Genomic DNA, 19,015 nt, shown 5'->3' with positions numbered 1-19,015 from the left:
AGAAGCTAATATAGTTCAGTGTCTTAGCCCAAGTCTTTCCTAGCTCTGCATCATTGCCCCACCCGCTCCCGTACAGGGCACTTCAGGCAGACTAGCTTCTTTGCAGTTTCTCACCTGACTCCCGTACCCAGGACTTTGCATCGTTACTCGTTATACATGGAATGTTTTTTCTCATTTAGAGGGTTATTTCTGATAACTGGAAAATACCTTTTTTAAAAAATTAAAAGTCATTATCTTTTCTATGACTCTTATAAAATGTGCATTTTCATTTCCTTGAAACAAATTTGGTGTAATAGTAGTGGGAAACTTGCAATTCCATCAATGTTGCCTAATTTTTGTTTTTAAATCAGAGTTCGTCATTTTTTGAGGGTTACTTAAGACCCTAAGTAGAAAAAAACAAAAACTTGTAAAAAATTCATTTGGCCTACTTTAGGGTACTTTTATTTTTGTTTTTAAGATTAGCAAGTTCATGTAATTTTTGTGTGATTTTATATGTATGTGTGTATATATGTGTGTGTGTGTTTTGGTTAACGTAATTTTAATCCCCATTGTATTTTTAGATTTAAAGCAGCTTTTCTCAAAACTCTGTTACTTGAGCTACCTGCATTGGAATCAGCTGGGGGCTTACTAAATCAGAATCTCCTGCTGTGCATATTAATTTTTATGCACATTCGTGTTAGATTTCCACTAATTTAGAGGCTGTTGCAACAATTTCTACATTTTACTAATACAATTTTTTATGGAATTTTAGAATAAAAGACTTTTCTATTAGTTTCTTCATACATTGCTTTGCATTTCACTATGTTATAATAAAATTATTGAAGTTTTTAAAGCTGTTGACATTAAACTTACGGATGTAATTGGTGATTTGCAGACCATATTTGCGCAATTTCAACACAGCCGAGAAAAAGCACTTCCCTCAGATAACATAAGGCATGCTCTTGCGGAAAGCTTCAAAGATGAGCAGCGATTTCAGCTTGGCTTTATGGATGATGCTGCAGAGTGCTTTGTAAGTATTTTGATAATCTTTAAGAAAAGTGGGGATACATATTTGCATTCCTTGAATGATGTAAATTTTGAGATAAATAAAACATAACAATGTTTTATTTATAACAATGGAAAAGTATCAGAATTGGTCAGTAGATTCACATCTTGTCTGTTCTTTAAGGGTCCATTTAAGTCCATCAGTGTTTTGTGTGGAGTCTCTGGGTGGTTGGAGGTTTGAGTTCACACAGAGGTGCCTCAAAAGAAAGACCTGACAATTTACTTCCCCAAAATAAGCCAGCGAAAACCCTATGGAGCACAGCTTTACTCTGAAACAGATGGAGTTACCAGAGTTGTAGTCAACTCGGTGGTAACTGGTTTTGTGTGATGTTTTGTGTAGTACTTTTGGTTTTGATTATTTGTGCTACTTCAGTGTTTACTAAATGTTAAGCTCCTAAAATATTTAAGAATTTATTTAGTGGAGCAAACAGCTTTGTTAAACGTATGTTATATGATTTAAATCAGTGTTCTCTCTACATATCAAAGAAACTGCCAACGGTTACATTTCTCATTGCATGCAGTGATTCTCATTGGTGTAGAAGAGGCTTTGCTGAGAAGTTATCAGGATCAGCAATTCTGATACACAGCTGAGTCTAGGTTGAGAATCACAGACTGAGGTTGATGTTCTGAGGCTCCGTTTTACCACCTAATAATAAGTACAGCATTCTTTTGATCAGGAACATACCTTATATAACTGAATATGGATGGTGATTATTAAATGTTTCTACATAATGTATTGTAGATGTCACCCATGTTTAAATCGTAATCACTTCTTTCTTGCTCCTGTATCTATTCAGGAAGTCCTGTAGATTCTTCCATCACAAACCTTTGTAAGGTTTTCCTTTCTGCCTTATTTCCTTGCCACTGCTTCTTCCTAGTTCAGATCTTCACTCTGGGCATTATTTAAGCCTCTTTACTATGAACTTTTCAGCCTATCCCTTTATAGTCTATTTTTTAATGGCCATCAGATTAATATAATTTTATTTATGTTAATGCCTGCTTCTCAAATACACCTGTGATTCAAATAAAAACTCTTCCTTCTAACAGTTAAGGTTCTTTATGATTAAATCCCACCTTATTTCTCTACTTTCTCCCTGCATCTTCCCTCTTAGTTAGATGATTCCACTCCGTTCCTCAAGCATGTCTTTGTATATTACTGCTTTACAGCCCTTGGTCCCGAAATACTCAAAACTTTCTTTCAATCTTTTATTTTGTCTAGCCTCAACCTAATGCATGATGAAATCTCCCCAATTTATTTTCTGAATTTCTTTATAATGTGTTATATATGGAAATCGTTTGGTACTTGTGTTTTATTAGTTAACCTTTTTAAAATAAGCATCTTTTCTGTTTCCTTAGATGGAAAGCTCCTTTACTAGTACACACTACCTTGCATACTTGTATACTCACAATGATGAAATATGCATTTCATTTTTCTTATGTTTATACCTAGTTCCTTGCTTAAAATCCAAAGTGAACATATTTTGCATAATACTGAACTTTATATTTTACTTTATCTCACTTAAATGAAATGTATTAATACATGATATGGTAATTAGTGAAATGTCTAGAAAGCTAGGCTTAAATAATTAAAGGTTTTTAAGTATCCTGGGGGAGACAGGAATTAGCTACTTAAAAAAATTCTTCAGCTAAGCTTTAGTAAAAAGGATTTATTTCGTTAAAGAAATAAATACCCCTTATTGATTTGTATTATAAATCTGAACTTTCATAAAAAATTTGTTGCAGGGCAGATTCACTGCTTATGTTGTTAGTGTAGAGATATCACTGAAATTTCTATCTAAGTTATATGGATTATGTCCAGATGATCCAAGCAGGATTTTTTAAAAAATTATCTAATTTTTCTTAATATCAGAATGCTATGAAAATAGAAAACTTTCTTTTCTAATACTAAGTTCTGGATGTCAGCAACCAAGGGGTGATTTTTAAAACAATGTTTAAAATCTTTGTTAAAAACCATGGGCTACATTGTAATACTAGTCTCTTTTTGTTAAAAGTGTGTTTTTAAACTAATGCTACAAAAGGTGAATATTTAAAGAAAATTTAAAGTATAGATTAAAGAGGAATCTAGCTTTTCAGGTAATATTTATGGTATTCCTAAATGTAACAGTCTGGAAAACTTTCATTTAAAACGAGCTTTATTTTGAAGTGTCGCCTGCAAAATCAGCTGATTTGCCTTTTTTTTTTTTCCCGATTAGGAAAATATATTGGAAAGGATTCATTTTCACATAGTGCCAAGCAGAGATGCAGACATGTGTACTTCTAAGTCTTGTATCACTCACCAGAAGTTCGCTATGACTCTGTATGAACAGGTGCGACAGCTTAACTGTTTTATTAGATATTTATGGTTTGTGATTGGTAAATTAAACATACGATTTCACTTACAGTGTGTGTGCCGTAGCTGTGGAGCGTCATCAGACCCTCTACCTTTTACAGAATTTGTGCGGTACATTTCTACAACAGCCCTATGGTAAGAACCTATTAAAGCGTACTTGCAAAAGCCATTAATAACACATTTAAACACAATGAGCACTTATCCTGTAAAGTCATGATATACGTGAATTTTCACTCTCTGAGGCAAATAACTGTGATACCTCTAGTTTAGCCTAATATAAACCCCTTGCTGTCAAGTCAATTCTGACTCATAGCAGCCCAGCAGGATGAAGTAGAACTGCCCCGTAGGGTTTCCAAGGAGTGGCTGGTGGATTCAAACTGCTGACCTTTTGGCAGCCAAACGTTTAACCACTGTGCCACCAGGGTTCCTTAACCTAATATATGTACCATTTAATGTACAAAAAAGTTAGAATGTTGCCCTTACTATCTACTTATAACAAGTGTTTGGAACTGTGAAGGGGAGCTTAAAATGACAAATGCAGTGGTAGATGAAAATGTATGTGGTTTCTTCATTTTTACTAAGGTGTTCCTTTGTAATGGCTGTGTTTCCTAGCAGCTTCACTGTGTCCCTTCACAGTGATGGAAGCTGGGGTAAGCAGAAAAGGAAAAAAAGTGAAAATAATCCTCTCTTAGATGATTGCATTTGCACCTTATAGAATTCACCTTGACTAAAAATGTGCCATGCCTGTCTGCCTACCTGCTTCTTTCTTTTTTCCCTTCCTTCCCTTCTTTCCTTTTGACACCTTTCTTCCTAACTCCCTCCCTCCCTCTCTCCTTCCCTCTCTTCCTTTCTTTCCTTGCCTGGCCATGAAATATTAGCTAGCTAGGAATTCACATTTGATCCCTAGACCCTACTGGATTGTTTGAACACTGGCAGAACACCAAAAGAGAGTAAAGAGTGTAAATATTTGATAGTCATAAACATTGAATAATATCATAAGTGTTTGCAGAAATTTTATTACAAAGCACATGACGTGGATCAATAATTTAGAATACATCAGTGCAACAGTTGATAAATACTACTGATATTTTTTATCAGTGTACGGCATGAATATCTTGTGTTCATCTCATTATATTCTTAAACTTCGTGGCTTTCTTAGGTATAGTACACCATTCTTAAGGATTGTTGAGTAATAACTGGGTGTACAATTCATAGGCTTATTTTTTTTCTCTTTGTGTGAAAAGTAGGATGGTGTTTGAAGAGGAATAGGGTACAAATTAAAAACTGTAAAATTTCAACTCTACTTTGAAACTTTTTAATAAAATTGCAGTGACCTGATGCAGTGTTTTAGACAAGAATTAGATCCCCATTGAACTCTTCTTGGCCCACACAGAAGATCAGATTGCAGGATCCCAGAATGTGAATTCTAATCATAATCTTTTTTTTTTTTTAATTGGTAGTAAGAGTTGAGTCCCAATTATTAAATGCTTACTATGTTCCAGCTTTATGTAAATTATCCCTTTTAATTCTAACAAAAACTACTTTTTGATGAAGGAGTAGATTTAATGAAGCTGATCTGGTAAATGGATGAATTAAGAATAGACTGACTTCAAAATTTGTCTTCTTAAGCACTACTCTGATGGCTGTCAGTTTTTTAAAACTATTATGCACAATTTGAATGAACTTACCAGATTTAGTGCTTTCTAGTATTTTTTTCCTTAACAAGCGAAGTTGTCAAAGATTTCATTTTACTTGGATCCACAATCAACGCCCGTGGAAACAGCAGTCAGGAAATTAAAGGATGTATTGCATTGGGCAAATCTGCTGCAAAAGACCTCTTTAAAGTGTTAAAAAGCAAAGATGTCACTTTCAGGACTAAGGTGTGCCTGACCCAAGCCATGGTATTTTCAGTTGCCTCATATGCATGCAAAAGCTGGACAATGAATAAGGAAGACTGAGGAAGAATTGATGCTTTTGAATTATGTTGGTGAAGAATATTGAATATACCATGGGCTGCCAGAAGAATGAGCAAGTCTGTCTCAGAAAAAGTATAGCCAGAATGCCCATTAGACGCACAAATGGTGAGACTTTGTCTCACATACTTTGGACGTGTTATCAGGAAGGACCAGTCCTTGGAGACGTACATTATGCTTGGTAGAGAGTCAGCAAAAAAAGAGGAAGACACTCAAGGAGATGGATTGACACAGTGTCTGCAATGACAGACTCAAACCTAGCAGCAATTGTGAGGATGGTGGAGGACAGTGCAGCGTTTTATTCTGTTATACATGGGTCCCTATGAATCGAAACTGACTCAACGGCACCTAACGACAGTGTATTTGTGAAGTGATGTAGAAGAGTAGGTACTTTCAGTTGTTATTGAATACTTGTAGATTATTTATACTGTTGAACTATAAAATATAACCAGCTGTAGGACAGTTACATTACTAGAGTAGAATCAGAGCATCTAGAGTGGAAGCTAGTAAAGGTGTTTCAGCTTACATTTCTGTTTGAAAATGGTTAGTTTTTTACAGGTACTTAGTACCTTGATATATAAAAATGTGACCCTAGGGGAAATTGAATAAAAAATGGCACAGCTGTTCTGTGGCTCTGCCTAAGCCTTAATGAACTGGTTAGTATTCATAATAGGAACAAAAGGCACAAAACAAAACAAACCCACCGCACTGAGGCAGCCCTGACTCGTAGCAACCATATAGGACAGAGTACACCTGCCCCATAGGGTTTCCAAGACTGTAATCCTTATAATCCACATCTCTCTCCTGTGGAGCCACTGGTGGGTTCGAATGCTTCGTTTCACAGACGAAACATTTGACTTAAAACTGCCATCAGACAGAGCACCATACCCTTGACTTGTAGTTGCAAACGAAAGTATATTTTCTTGCTATTTATTATTATATTCTTGGCCTAAATTTTTTTTCAGCTTACATCTGCCAACTTTTATCATTTTTTTCTCCTTATGAAAAATTAATTTTTTCAGGCACAATCATGATTTAAGACAGAGACAGTTATACAACCTATATGGACTACTTGATATTTTTCATGTGTAATGTATTAGTTCTGACTTAAGTTCTTAGATCAGATTTGGGACTGCTGCTTTCTTTTTTAGCAATGAAGTTGAAAAAATGATGGAAAGGCATGAACGCTTTAAGCCTGAAATGTTTGCAGAATTGCTGCAGGCGGCCAATACCACTGATGACTACAGAAAATGTCCTGTAAGCATAAGTTGAAGAGTATTTTGCATCTACATTTGTCAGTAAAGAAATAGACACTCAGAAATGATCATGTAAATGCTAATGGAATTAATTTTAAAATACAATTTTTTTCAATATTTTTGAGAAGTCTTTATACTATGTTATGTATTTATTTCAGCACTATGTTTTTTTTTAAATCTTTGTGAAGGATTTTGAGGTAGCATTATGTTGATTGTTTTTTTAAGTTCTGAAATTTATCATTTGATGAAAAGAGGAAGTTAATTTTTTTTTTTAAGTAAATGTGATAGTTAAATCAGTCTTTTCTCATCTACTACTATTAATGACTTTAAGGGTTTTATTTCTACTTTTCAAAAGTTGAATTCTTGTTTTAATATGTATACATATAAGTACTGAAGAAAAGTACTTTGATTTAGAATACAATTGTTTAATCAGTAATTAATATAGTTTGTTAAAGGTGCATTTCTAGCATACTGAAGGGATAAATTTCAGATACATGTAAGATTTGTCATTTTGTAATGAAAACTTTATAAGGCTCTGTGATGTATCTGTTTTAATAAATTCAAAACTTAACCTTTTTTTTTTTTAGAGTAACTGTGGCCAAAAAATAAAAATTCGTCGTGTTTTAATGAATTGCCCAGAGATTGTTACAATTGGTTTAGTCTGGGATTCTGATCATTCTGACTTGACCGAAGATGTCGTTCGGAATCTAGCAACACATCTGTATCTTCCTGGGGTATCTCAGCTGTTTTCATTCCCTTCTTTTTTATTTCTAAATTCCTCTAAAACATCCTCATATGTTATGGTGCACTTAGTTTTGCTTTTCAAAACCAAATTTTCTTTCTGAAGGAAACAGTAATATTCAGAAGTAACTCTGATAAAACTAAACTTAATCAAATCAAGCTCACCAGGATGCCTTTCTTGCATAAAATAGGAATGGATATCAATTACAGACTATCTTGCGCCCTTTACCTCTTTCACCCTAGAAAGATGATATATATGATTATATGTGTATATGATCATAAATACAAATATTACAGTGAAACCTGTGAAAGCCAGAACTCACTGGGACGCCTTTGTTTTTCAGGGACTCAGTTTTCTGCCTTTGACAGAGCAGAGTATAGTCTTGTGACTTTTCTGTCACTCGTTTTAGTGGAAAATATTTGAGTTTTCTTTTCTGACAGGTTTCTGCCTTAAATAGGTTCTGGCTTTCGCAGGTTTTATTGTATTAATTTAGAAAAGGTTTAGACTGAAGATTTATCTACGGCACTGATTTCTTGATACGCTTAATAATATATTTTGAATTGAATTATGTTAAAATTAAAGTAATTTTATATGTTAGATAACATGTTTAATGTTATATTCAGATATGTGATTCAGTCAAGGATTTTCAAGAAGTTTATAATTTATCTTACATTTTCCGTTTATATAAAGAGTCAGTTCTCTGTTCCTGGACATTTGAACTAAATTGTATGGTGAATTCATTTTATTAGACTTACTGTGTCTTACAAACTAATTCAAAGTAGCGATTCTGTGTCAGTGGTGTCTTCAATACTAGGGTTAGGGCAGTGAGAAATCTTTTCATAATAAGTCAGATACCTACCTGATTAATGAATTTATTGTTCCTCGTTTTTTTAAAGACACAGTATAATCTGTACACTATAAATTTTTCAAACAGCTTTTTTATAGGGTTACTGATGAAAATGCCAGAAATAGTGAACTTCACCTTGTTGGTATAATCTGTTACACCAGCCAACATTATTGTGCCTTTGCTTTTCATACTAAGAGTTCCAAATGGGTATTTTTTGATGATGCAACTGTGAAAGAGGTAAGTGACAGTTTTATTAACTGGAATAGTTATTGTGATTTTTACATTTTAGGAATAAATGATATAATAAAAAAAAATTTTTTTTTTTTATCATTAAATTCAAACTTCCTTTTATTATTCTTGAAATTTGGTTTAATTTGAAGCAAATTTTTAAGGAGTCCATTTTCACAATAATAAAATGGTGAATAACAAATGTTAGTATGTAAGTATGTACCTGGAAGTTATCTAATAGTTGCTGAATGTATTTCTTTTTGGGGTATTCATAGTAGCTTTGTATTAGTAACTAAAACCTTGCTTTTTTTTTTTTATGACAGTCTTTTAAAAATTTTGTGTGTGGTATATAGAATTAGATATATCTGTTAGATCTTTGGGGCCCTCATGGCTTAGTGGTTCATACCTCAGGCTGCTAGCCAAAAGGTCGGCAGTTCGAATCCACTAGTCGCTCCTTGGAAACTGTGTGGGGCAGCTCTATCTCTGTCCTGTTGGGTTGCTATGAGTCAGAATCAACTCGATGGCAATGGGTTTGGTTACGTCTTTTGATGATAATTGGTTTACTCAAATGTTATTGACTAGAAAACTAGTGAATAAATTTATAATAAGGAGTGTATATCACTGTCAAACTGTGAAACTTTTAAAAAGGCTCTAAATTCTTGATTGAATGTGTAAAGCAAGGATATCTGAATTTTTTTAAAGTTCTGCAGGTCATTCAGATATAACCAGAATTTAAAACTTGGTCTTGACTATACTGTTCTCAGGCTTATTGGCTATATCCTATTATTAAGTAGGAAGCCGGCTGAAAAATACAGGTTCTTTGATTGTTAGGAGCAAATGATGGAGAATTTCACTGAGTTTTATTTTAATATATAACAAAGTGTTATTCATTAGCACTGCTATTTAATGAGTCAATATAGTTCAAATACTGGGTATTTAGTGGACTTCCAGTTCTATCCATGAAGGATTAACTGCTATGGAAATTGCTCTCCCACTGTTAAAAACTAGAAAAACAAGCAAAATAAATGAAACAACTTCTTTTAGACCTTAGAAAACAGGCTATTGAACAAAGGAAAACACAGGCAATGAGCCTCATGATTACCCTGCTTACTGCCTTGAGCTAGTTGCCAGGTTGCAGCGTGGGAAGGAGGAACAAAGCCCAATTATCTCACTCAGCTCAGAAGTCAGAAACTGGAGCTTAGGGAAGTCAAGATGGCTAAAATTTATGAGACGGAATACCAGAAAGGTAGCTATACATAGGGAGAGTTCTGGAGATTGGCAGAAAGATCCCCTTGAATATTTGGCTTAATAGTAGTCTATGCATGTGTGGAGCAAATGTGCATAAAGCAGGGGAAAGACTCACTAGAAAATGAAAGTTCAAGCAATTCCCAAAGCTCATGCAGAGATAGGAATAGTTTGCATTCCCACCAGCCAGAGTGAAGAGACTTGGTGATACACAGAGCATAAGGTAGAGTTCTCAGAAAAGTATTAACTTCATTGTTGTTGTCATTAAGTGCCAATGAGCCATTTCCAACTCATAGCGACCATACAACAGAACAAAATACTGCCCAGTCCTGTGCCATCCTCACAATCATTGCGATGTTTGAGCCCATTTTTGCAGCCACTGTGTCAGTCCAGCTTGTTGAGGGCCTTCCCCTTTTTTGCTGACCTTCTACTTCACCAAGCATGATGTTCTCTTCCAGAAATTGGTCCCTCCTGATAACATCTCCAAAGTATATAAGACAAAGTCTTGCCATTCTCACTCTAAGGAGCATTCTGGTTGTACATCTTCCAGAAAGATTTGTTTGTTCTTCTGGCAGTCCATGATATATTCAAATTCTTCGCCAACATCATAATTCAAAGGCATCAATTCTTTCATTTTCCTTATTTATTGTCCAGCTTTCACATTCACGTGAGGCAATCGAAAATACCATGGCTTGGGTCAGGGACCCCTAAGTCCTCAAAGTGACATCTTTGCTTCTTAACACTTTAAAGACGTCTTTTGCAAACAGATTTCCCCAGTGCAATATGTCATATGATTTCTTGACTTCTGCTGCCTTGGACATTGATTGTGGATCCAAGTAAAATGAAATCCTTGACAACTTCAGTATTTTCTCCATTAATCATGATGTTGCTTACTGGTCCAGTTGTGAGGGTTTTTTTTATTATTATTGTGCTTTAGATGAATATTTACAGAGCAAATTAGTTTTTTTCATTAAACAATACATATACTGTTTTGTGACATTGGTTGCCAACCCCAAGACATGTCAATACTCTTTCCTTCTTGACTATGGGTCCCCCATTTCCATTTGTCCAGCTTTCCTATCCCCGCCTGCATTCTCGTCCTTGCCTCTGGGCTGGTGTGCCTCTTTAGCCTTGTATATACTACATATATTATTGTTTTATGGGCCTGTCTATGGGTGAAAGGGGATTTTTGTTTTATGTTGAGGTGTAATCCATACAGAAGGCTATATATAGTATTTGATCTTTGTCAGTAAGTGCTTCAAGTCCTCTTCCCTTTCAGCAAGCAAGATTATGTTATCTGCATACAGCAGGTTGTTAATAAGTCTTCCTCCAATCCTGATGCTGCATTCTTCTTCATATAGTCCAGTTTTTTGGATTATTTGTTCAGCATACAGATTGAATACATATTGAATAAGATTAAGAAGAAAATACCATGCAATATCCTTATTCTGTTCAAATGGCTGCCTCTTGGTCTATGTACAGGTTCCTCATGAGCACAATTAAATGTTCTGGAATTCCCATTCTTTGCAATTTTATCCATAATTTGTTATGATCTACACAGTTGAATGCCTTTGCATAGCCAATAAAACACAGGTAAACATCTTTCTGGTAGTCTGTGCTTTCAGCTGAGATCCACCTGACAACAGCAAATGATATTCCTCACTCCACGTCCTCTTCTAAATCCAGCCTGAATTTCTGACAGTTTCCTGTCCATGTGCTGCCGCAACCATTTTTGAATTATCTTCAGCAAAATTTTACATGCATGTGATATTAATGGTACTGTTTGATAATTTCCATATTCTGTTGGAAGATCACCATCTCTTTGGAATGGCACAAATATAGATCTCTTCCAGTTGGTAGCCAGGTAGCTGTCTTCCAAATTTCTTGGCATAGACGAGTGAGCGCTTCTAGTATTACATCCATTTGTTGAAACATCTCAACTGGTATTCCATCAAGTTCTGGAACCTTGTTTTTCATCAGTGCCTTTAGTACAGCTTAGACTTCTTCCTTCAGTACCATCAGTTCTTCATCATATGCTGTCTCCTGAAATGTTTTAACATCAACCAATTCTTCTTGGTACAGCGATTCTGTGTATTCCTTCCATCCTCTTTTGATGCTTCCTGCATCATTCAATATTTTGCACATAAAATCCTTCTATATTGCAACTCGAGGTTTGATTTTTTTCTCCAGTTCTTTCAGCTTGAGAAATGCCAAGCATGTTCTTCCTTCTTGGTTTTCTAACTCCAGGTCTTTGCACATATCATTATAATACTTTACTTTGTCTTCTTGAGCTGCCCTTTGAAACCTTCTGTTCAGCTTTTTTACTTCATCATTTCTTCTATTCACTTTAGCTACTCTACGTTCAAGAGTAAGTTTCAGAGTCCCTTCTGACATCCATTTTGAGCTTTTCTCTTTCCTATCTTTTAATAACCTTTTGTTTTCTTCATGTTTGATGTCATCCCACAACTCGTCTGGTCTTTGGTCATTGGTGTTCTGTTCTTCAGATGGTCTCTAAATTCAGGTGGGGTATATACTCAAAGCACTGCTTTGGCTCTGTGGACTTGTTTTATTTTTCTAGTCAGTCCCAGGCCTTGTTCTGACTGATGATATTGAGCTTTTTCATCATCTCCTGTGTATTCCACCTGGTAAGGTCTGCATGTATAATCGCCATTTTTGTTGTTAAAAAAAAATATTTCCAGTGAAATACTTGATCTTGCAAAATTCTATCATGTGGTCTCTGGTGTTGTTTCTATCACCAAGGCCATATTTTCCAACTACTGATCCTCTCTGTTTCCAGTTTTCACGTTCCAGTTACCAGTAATTATCAGTGCATGTGACTGAATGTTTGCTCAATTTCAGGGTGCAGAAGTTGGTAAAATTCTTCAATTTCTTCATCTTTGGCATTAGTGGTTAGTGCGTAAATTTGAATAATAGTCATATTAACAGGTTTTCCTTGCGAGTATATAGATATGATCCTATTACTGACAGTGTTGTACTTCAGATCTTGAAATGCTTTTTACCCTCGTAATGCAACTAAATTATCCCTTGATCAAAGGTTGCCATAACAAAGCTTAAAACCAGCCTCAGAAGAATCAAACTGATCCCACATGTCAGAACAAAATTCAACACTTTTTAAAGGAAAGCAACAGAATTCAACACTGAACAACATAAAAGTCATAATTTCCAAATGGCATTAAACAAAAAATCAGTATGAAAAGAAGTAGGAAAATATGAGCCATAACCAAGAGAATAATTAATTAATTAATTATTAATCAGAAATAACAGAGATGGAAATATCAGATAAAGATGTTAAAATTGCTATTATATATAAATGCAGCAATTTTAACATCCTTATCTGGTGTGTGTGTGTATATATATGTGTGTGTATATATATGTGTGTGTATGGATATGCATATATACACACACATATACCATATGCTTAAGAATGTAGAGGAAAACATGAACATAATAAGGAGAAAAGTAAAATATTTAAAAAAGTCATAAGTAAAAAATATGAAGAGTTTCTAGATGTGAAAAAAAAAGTATCTGAAATGAAAAATACCCTGAATAATATTAACAGCTGATGAGACACTGCAAAAGTCGAAGTCAGTGAACTTGAAGACATAGTAATAGAAACTATACAAAATGAAGCATTACAGGGGAAAAATGTACTTAGAGAGGATCAGTGACTTATGGGATATAATTGTAGTCCCAGAGTGAGAAAGGACAGAACATTTGAAAAACTAGTTGCCCCAACTTTTTAAATTTGATAAAAACTAAAACCACAGATCGAATAAGCTCAATGAACTCCAAGCAGAATAAACATAAAGAAAACCACACTAAGGGTCATCATCATAAAAATATTAGGAAATTAAACAATATAATTTTAAATAACCGATGGGTCAAAAGAAAAAAAAAATACAAAGTCAAATTAGAAAATGTTTAAACTGAACGAAAATGAGATCTGAACATATTGTGGGATACCACTAAAGCAATGCTTAGAAGGAAATTTATGGGATTGAAATGCATAGATGAAGAAAGATGAATGATCTAAAATCAACTACCTGAGTGTCTGCTTCAAGAAACCAGAAAGCTTTTATAACTGTTATTGGACTAGCTTAATAGTTCGTAGTGCTAATGAATAGCTCTTTGTTATAGGTTAAAATGAAATTTAATTGTGCCTCATTTTCTCAGAGCAGCCAAAGAAAAATCTGTATTTTTAACTCAGATTATAATAAAAGTGAGTGGAATTCAATTAAATAGAAAATGAACAAACAATACAGAAAATATCAACGTAGAAAATACTAAGGCATTCATCCCCAAAAGCCTGCTAGAACTAATAAAACCAAGACCAAGTAAGTTGCCATTGAGTCAGTCCTGACTCATGGTGACCCCATGTGTGTCAAAGTAGAACTGCTTCAGAGGGTTCTCAATGGCTGATTTTTTGGAAGTAGATCTCCAGGCTTTTCTTCCAAGACTCTTCTGGGTGGATCTGAGCTACCAACCTTTTGGTTAGCAGCCAAGCTCATTAATCATTTGTAGGAACTCTGCTAGAACTAATAAGTGAGATTAACAGAGTCAGAGGAAACAAGATACATTTTACTTCTACAAAATCAGTTTTACTTCTACAAACTAGCTAAGAACAACTAGATATTGGAATTTTAAAAAAATGGTTTATGAGATCATTAAAGCAACATGAAATATTTAGGAGTGTATTTAACAATACTTGTGCAAGACCCACACATGGAAAACTACAAAATGTTGCTGAGAGAAATTGAAGATCTAAATAAATGAAGCTGTATGCCATGTTCATATTGGAAGACTCAATAGTGTTAAGATGGAATTTTCTTCAAATTGATCTGTAGATTCAGTGCAATCCCAGTGAAAATCTCAACAGTCCATTTTGTAGAAATTGGCAAACTGATTCTCAATTTTATGTGTAAATGCAAAGGACCTAGAATAGGTAAAACCATGTTAAAAAAGAATGATAGTTTGGAAATTTCAGTATTACTATAAAGCTACAATAATCAAGACCGGGATTGTGGGGTGGGGGGGAGGCGGGCGGGTATAAAAATAGAGTCCAGAGATGGATCACATAGTGATTTTTTACAAAGGTGCCAGGGTAATTCAATAAGAATAGTGTTTTCAATAAATGTTGGAAAAAAATGGATATCTAAATGTTAAAAAAATAAGTTTTGATCCTTCCCTCAACCATGAACAAAAATGAACTCAAAATGGGTCATAGACCTAAGTGTAAGAACTAACGCTCTAAAACTTCTAAAAGAAAACGTAGGAGAAAATCTTTGTGACCTTGAGTTAGGCAGAGATTTCTTAGATAGCACTCAAATAAGCATAAGCCATAAAAATATTTGATAAATCAGGCTTTATAAAAATTTACAACTTTTGCTCTTCAAAAAAGTACCATTAATAAAAATGAAAAGGTCAGGCATAGACTGGGAATAAATATTTGTCAAACATATATTTAGGCTTGCATCCAGAATATATAAAGAACATTCCAACTCAATAAAAAGACAGACAACCCAGTAAAAATATGGGCAAAAGATTTGAAACAGTTCACCAAAGAAGATAACATGAATGGCTAATAAACACATGAAATGATACTCAACACATTGTTAGTCACAGGGTAAATACAAATTGAAATTACAACAAGATTCTATTGCATACCCACTAGAATGCCTAGAATTAAAATGACAATGAGGTTTCATTACACACCTACCAGAACGGCTAAAATTAAAAAGACTGACCATACCAGAGAGTTGGTGAGGATATGACGCTGCCAGATCTCTTAACACAGACGGAAACTCAGGATGGAACAGTCACTTTAGAAAACAGTCCGATAGTTTCTTATAAAGTTAAACATATACTTAGCACACAACCCAGCACTTTAATTCCTCTGAAAACATATCCAAACAAAACGATATTTGAATGTTCACCGTAGCTTACTTCGTAATAGTTACAAACGGGAAACAAATGTCCATCGACAGGTGACTGGATAAACAAATTGTGTTAAAGCTGTGCAATGAATAAAAAGGAATGGACTGTATACTGCAGCAATGTGGACAAATCAGAAAAGCAAAGTGAAAGAAGCAAGACATGAAAGACTACATTTATGTGAAATTCTGGAAAAGAAAAAACCAAACATAAGTACAGAACGTACTTAAGTAGTTTCCAGGGACTGTGAAGTTTATGGGGTGAGGGTTACATGATCGTATGTGTTTGTCAAAACTCATTGGGTTGTATAGTATAATTGAATAATTTTATTTCATGTAAATTATACTTCCATAAAACTAATGAAAAAACATTGATACTTATATTCTAAAACGAGCACTTTGCTAGAATTACTTAGTTCTCTGAGATAGAAGCTTATTAAGAAGTTCTGCCTTGAATCAGTGTGTAGCAACATTTTGGAGCTCCTACTTGGCATCCACTAGTTTAAACTGCCACAGTTTGGAGGAAGGACAGGGTTTGTTAACCACCCTGGGAGATTTTTTCTTCGTTCTATTTTATTTTCAAATTACTGTGATTCCCCAAGTATCTCAGAATCCCAGGTGAGGAAGGTAAACCACTGAATATGTATAGTTTGAAAAAGCTCCTCAGGATTTTTTTTAAGGCCCCTTCCTTCTCTGCAAAAACCAATATTCCAGAATGCTTTGTTTTTTGTTTTGTTTTGCTTTGCTTTGTTTTAAACCAACTTTATACAGATATAATTTCAAATATTTGTGTTTTGACAAATGTGTACACCAGTGTAACCACTGCTGTCATGATATTGGATATTTCCATCACCCCAGAAAATTCTGTCATGCTGATTTGCTGTCAGTCTGTGGTCCCAGGAAATCAATGATTTCCGTTCATCACTAGAAGTTTTGCCCATTCTAGAATTTTATGGTCTCTGACAGTATGTACTCACCTGTGTCTAGCTTCCTTTGGTCAGCACGTTGTTTTTAAGATTTATTCATGTTTTGAGTATGAGTAATTCATTTTTATTACTTTGTTCCATTTTATGGCTCTGCAACAACTTGTTTATTCATTCACCTGTTGAATTATGAGCTTTCATATACAAGTCTTGGTGAACATACTTTTTTCACTGCTCTTAGATAACTAGGAGAGAAATTTCTGCGTTGTATGGTAAGTGTATGTTAAACTTTACAAAAAACTGTAAACTAATTTCCAAAGTAGGTGTACCAGTTTATATTCCACCCAGCAATGTATGAGAGTCCTGATTGTTCCACATTCTCACCAACACTTCATTTTGGTAGTCTTTTTAATTTTAGCCTATGGCCAAAATTATGGCTGCTAATCAAAAAGTTGGCTGTTAAAATCCACCAGGCCCTCCTTGGAAACTCTATGGGGGCAGTTCTACTCTGTTCTGTAGGGTCTCTATGAGTCGGAATCAACTTGATGACGATGGGTTTAGTGGATGTATGATGATATCTCACTGTGATTTTAATTTGCATTTCCCGTGTGGTTAATAATGTGCTGAATGTCTTTTTTGTGCCTACTGACCATTCTTATATTTCTTTGATAAAGTTTCAAATGTTTTGCCCATTTTTAAAAATTGGGTTATATTCTTATTGTTGAGTTGTAGGAATTATTTTTCTGCATACCAGGTATTTATTAGATATATATGGCTTGTTTCTTTTGTTTTGTTTTTTCATTTTGTTAATGGTGTCTTTTGAAGAGCGAAAGTTACTAATTTTGATGAAGTCCATTTTAATTTTTTTTTTTTTATGGTTTGTGTTTTGGTTGTACCAATCTAAGTACAACCAATTCTTTGGTTGTCCTACCTCAGAAATCTTTGTCTTCCCCAAGGTTGTGAAGATTTCCTTTTATAGACTCTATAGTTCTTACATGATCTCTTCTGAGTTGGAAACCCTGGTGGCGTAGTGGATAAGAGTTGGGCTGCTAACCAAAAAGGTCGGCAGTTTGAATCTAGCAGGTGCTCCTTGGAAACCCTATGGGGCAGTTCTCTGTCCTGCAGGGTCACTGTGGTCAGAATCAACTCGACAGCAATGGGTTTGGTTTTTGGTTTTTTACTCTGAGTTAATTTTTGTATTTTGTGTGTAATGGGGTCAGAGTTCTTTTTTGTTTTTTAAATATAAATTTCCAGTTGTTCTTGCATTATTTAATGAATCGACTGTCTTTTCTATTGAATTGTCTTGAAATCTTTGTCAAAAGTTAACCATATATGTAAAAGCTGTTTTAAATTTATAATCTCACTACTGATATACTACTACCGTCTGATGCCATCAAGTCGATTCCAGCTCCTGGTAACCCCATGTATATCAGAGTAGAACTACACTCTATAGGGTTTCCAATGGCAATACTCTTATGAAAGTAGATTATCAGGCCTTTCTTCCTCAGCATTGCTGGTGGATTTGAACTGCCAATCTTTCTGTTAGTAGCCGAGTACAAACTGTTTGCATTACCTAGGGACCTAGCTATTGATATAGAAAGTCTGTGATTTTTTTCTATCAACTTTTTAATGCTATCCTTTTAAAAGGTATGTATTTAGACTAGTTAATAAAATGAATCATAGTATGATAGAGTTGAACTGCTAGCATCAGAATGTTTTTAAAATTGTTTAATATACAAATTTGGTTAGAGTCTCTTCCTTTTTGTATAACACATTGATCACAGGGTTTTGCTTTGTTATTCACATGGTTTTGAAATTTTCCAATCTTTTAGGTTGGAAGTAGGTGGAAAGATGTGGTCTCCAAGTGCATTCGATGCCACTTCCAGCCACTGCTTTTGTTTTATGCAAACCCAGATGGCACAGCAGTTTCTACTGAAGATGCACTCAAGCAGGTCATCCACTGGTCACATTATAAATCTGTTGTGGAAAATATGGGTAATTCTTTTTTTTTTTTTTTTTTTTTTACTATTTTTCTATTATCAAAATCACACTGGGAATGCTGACATAATGAGTATAAAATGTCAAAGATAATTTCAAAATTTAGTTTCAGTTGAGTAGAGTTCAGGAAAATTCTAGTCCTTTGAGTTACTCTTTAGAAAGGAGCCTTCCCTCAACAGTTGCCTCAAAAGTACCACCAGGAGCCATGCATTATTATGGCCACACAAGTACAAAGGGGATCTGCTTGGCTGGTGGTGACTGTTTCTAACAGTCAATGTTGATATCTAAAGTAAGTTACTGAGCTGGAAAGTACAGAGTAGCTAGGACAAATGGATGCATTATAAAGCATGTAGGAACCCTTGAAATATCAGTCCTATAAGTTTTTAAGTAATTTTGCCTACTAGAAATATCTGAAAAGATGATTCAGACATCTCTTCTGGTGGGGAGAAGAAAGGGGA

At 34.7% G+C, this 19,015-nt stretch overlaps 1 protein-coding gene across 1 annotated transcript in view; it reads left to right on the top strand.

Annotated features, from left to right (window-relative positions):
- Positions 1-19,015, top strand: part of USP53 (ubiquitin specific peptidase 53) — a 66,720-nt gene that overhangs the window by 22,319 nt on the left and 25,386 nt on the right. The window contains exons 4-10 of the mRNA XM_010590521.3: positions 875-1,009; positions 3,258-3,371; positions 3,447-3,529; positions 6,519-6,624; positions 7,211-7,357; positions 8,300-8,449; positions 18,392-18,554. Of these exons, the coding sequence (XP_010588823.1) occupies positions 875-1,009; positions 3,258-3,371; positions 3,447-3,529; positions 6,519-6,624; positions 7,211-7,357; positions 8,300-8,449; positions 18,392-18,554 (898 nt within the window). The remainder of the gene's footprint in view (positions 1-874; positions 1,010-3,257; positions 3,372-3,446; positions 3,530-6,518; positions 6,625-7,210; positions 7,358-8,299; positions 8,450-18,391; positions 18,555-19,015) is intronic.

Source organism: Loxodonta africana, chromosome 5 (assembly GCF_030014295.1).
Source record: "Loxodonta africana isolate mLoxAfr1 chromosome 5, mLoxAfr1.hap2, whole genome shotgun sequence".
Classification (NCBI taxonomy): Eukaryota; Metazoa; Chordata; class Mammalia; order Proboscidea; family Elephantidae; genus Loxodonta; species Loxodonta africana.
Note: the sequence above shows the minus strand (reverse complement) of the source record. Positions and strands in the feature narration are given on the sequence as shown.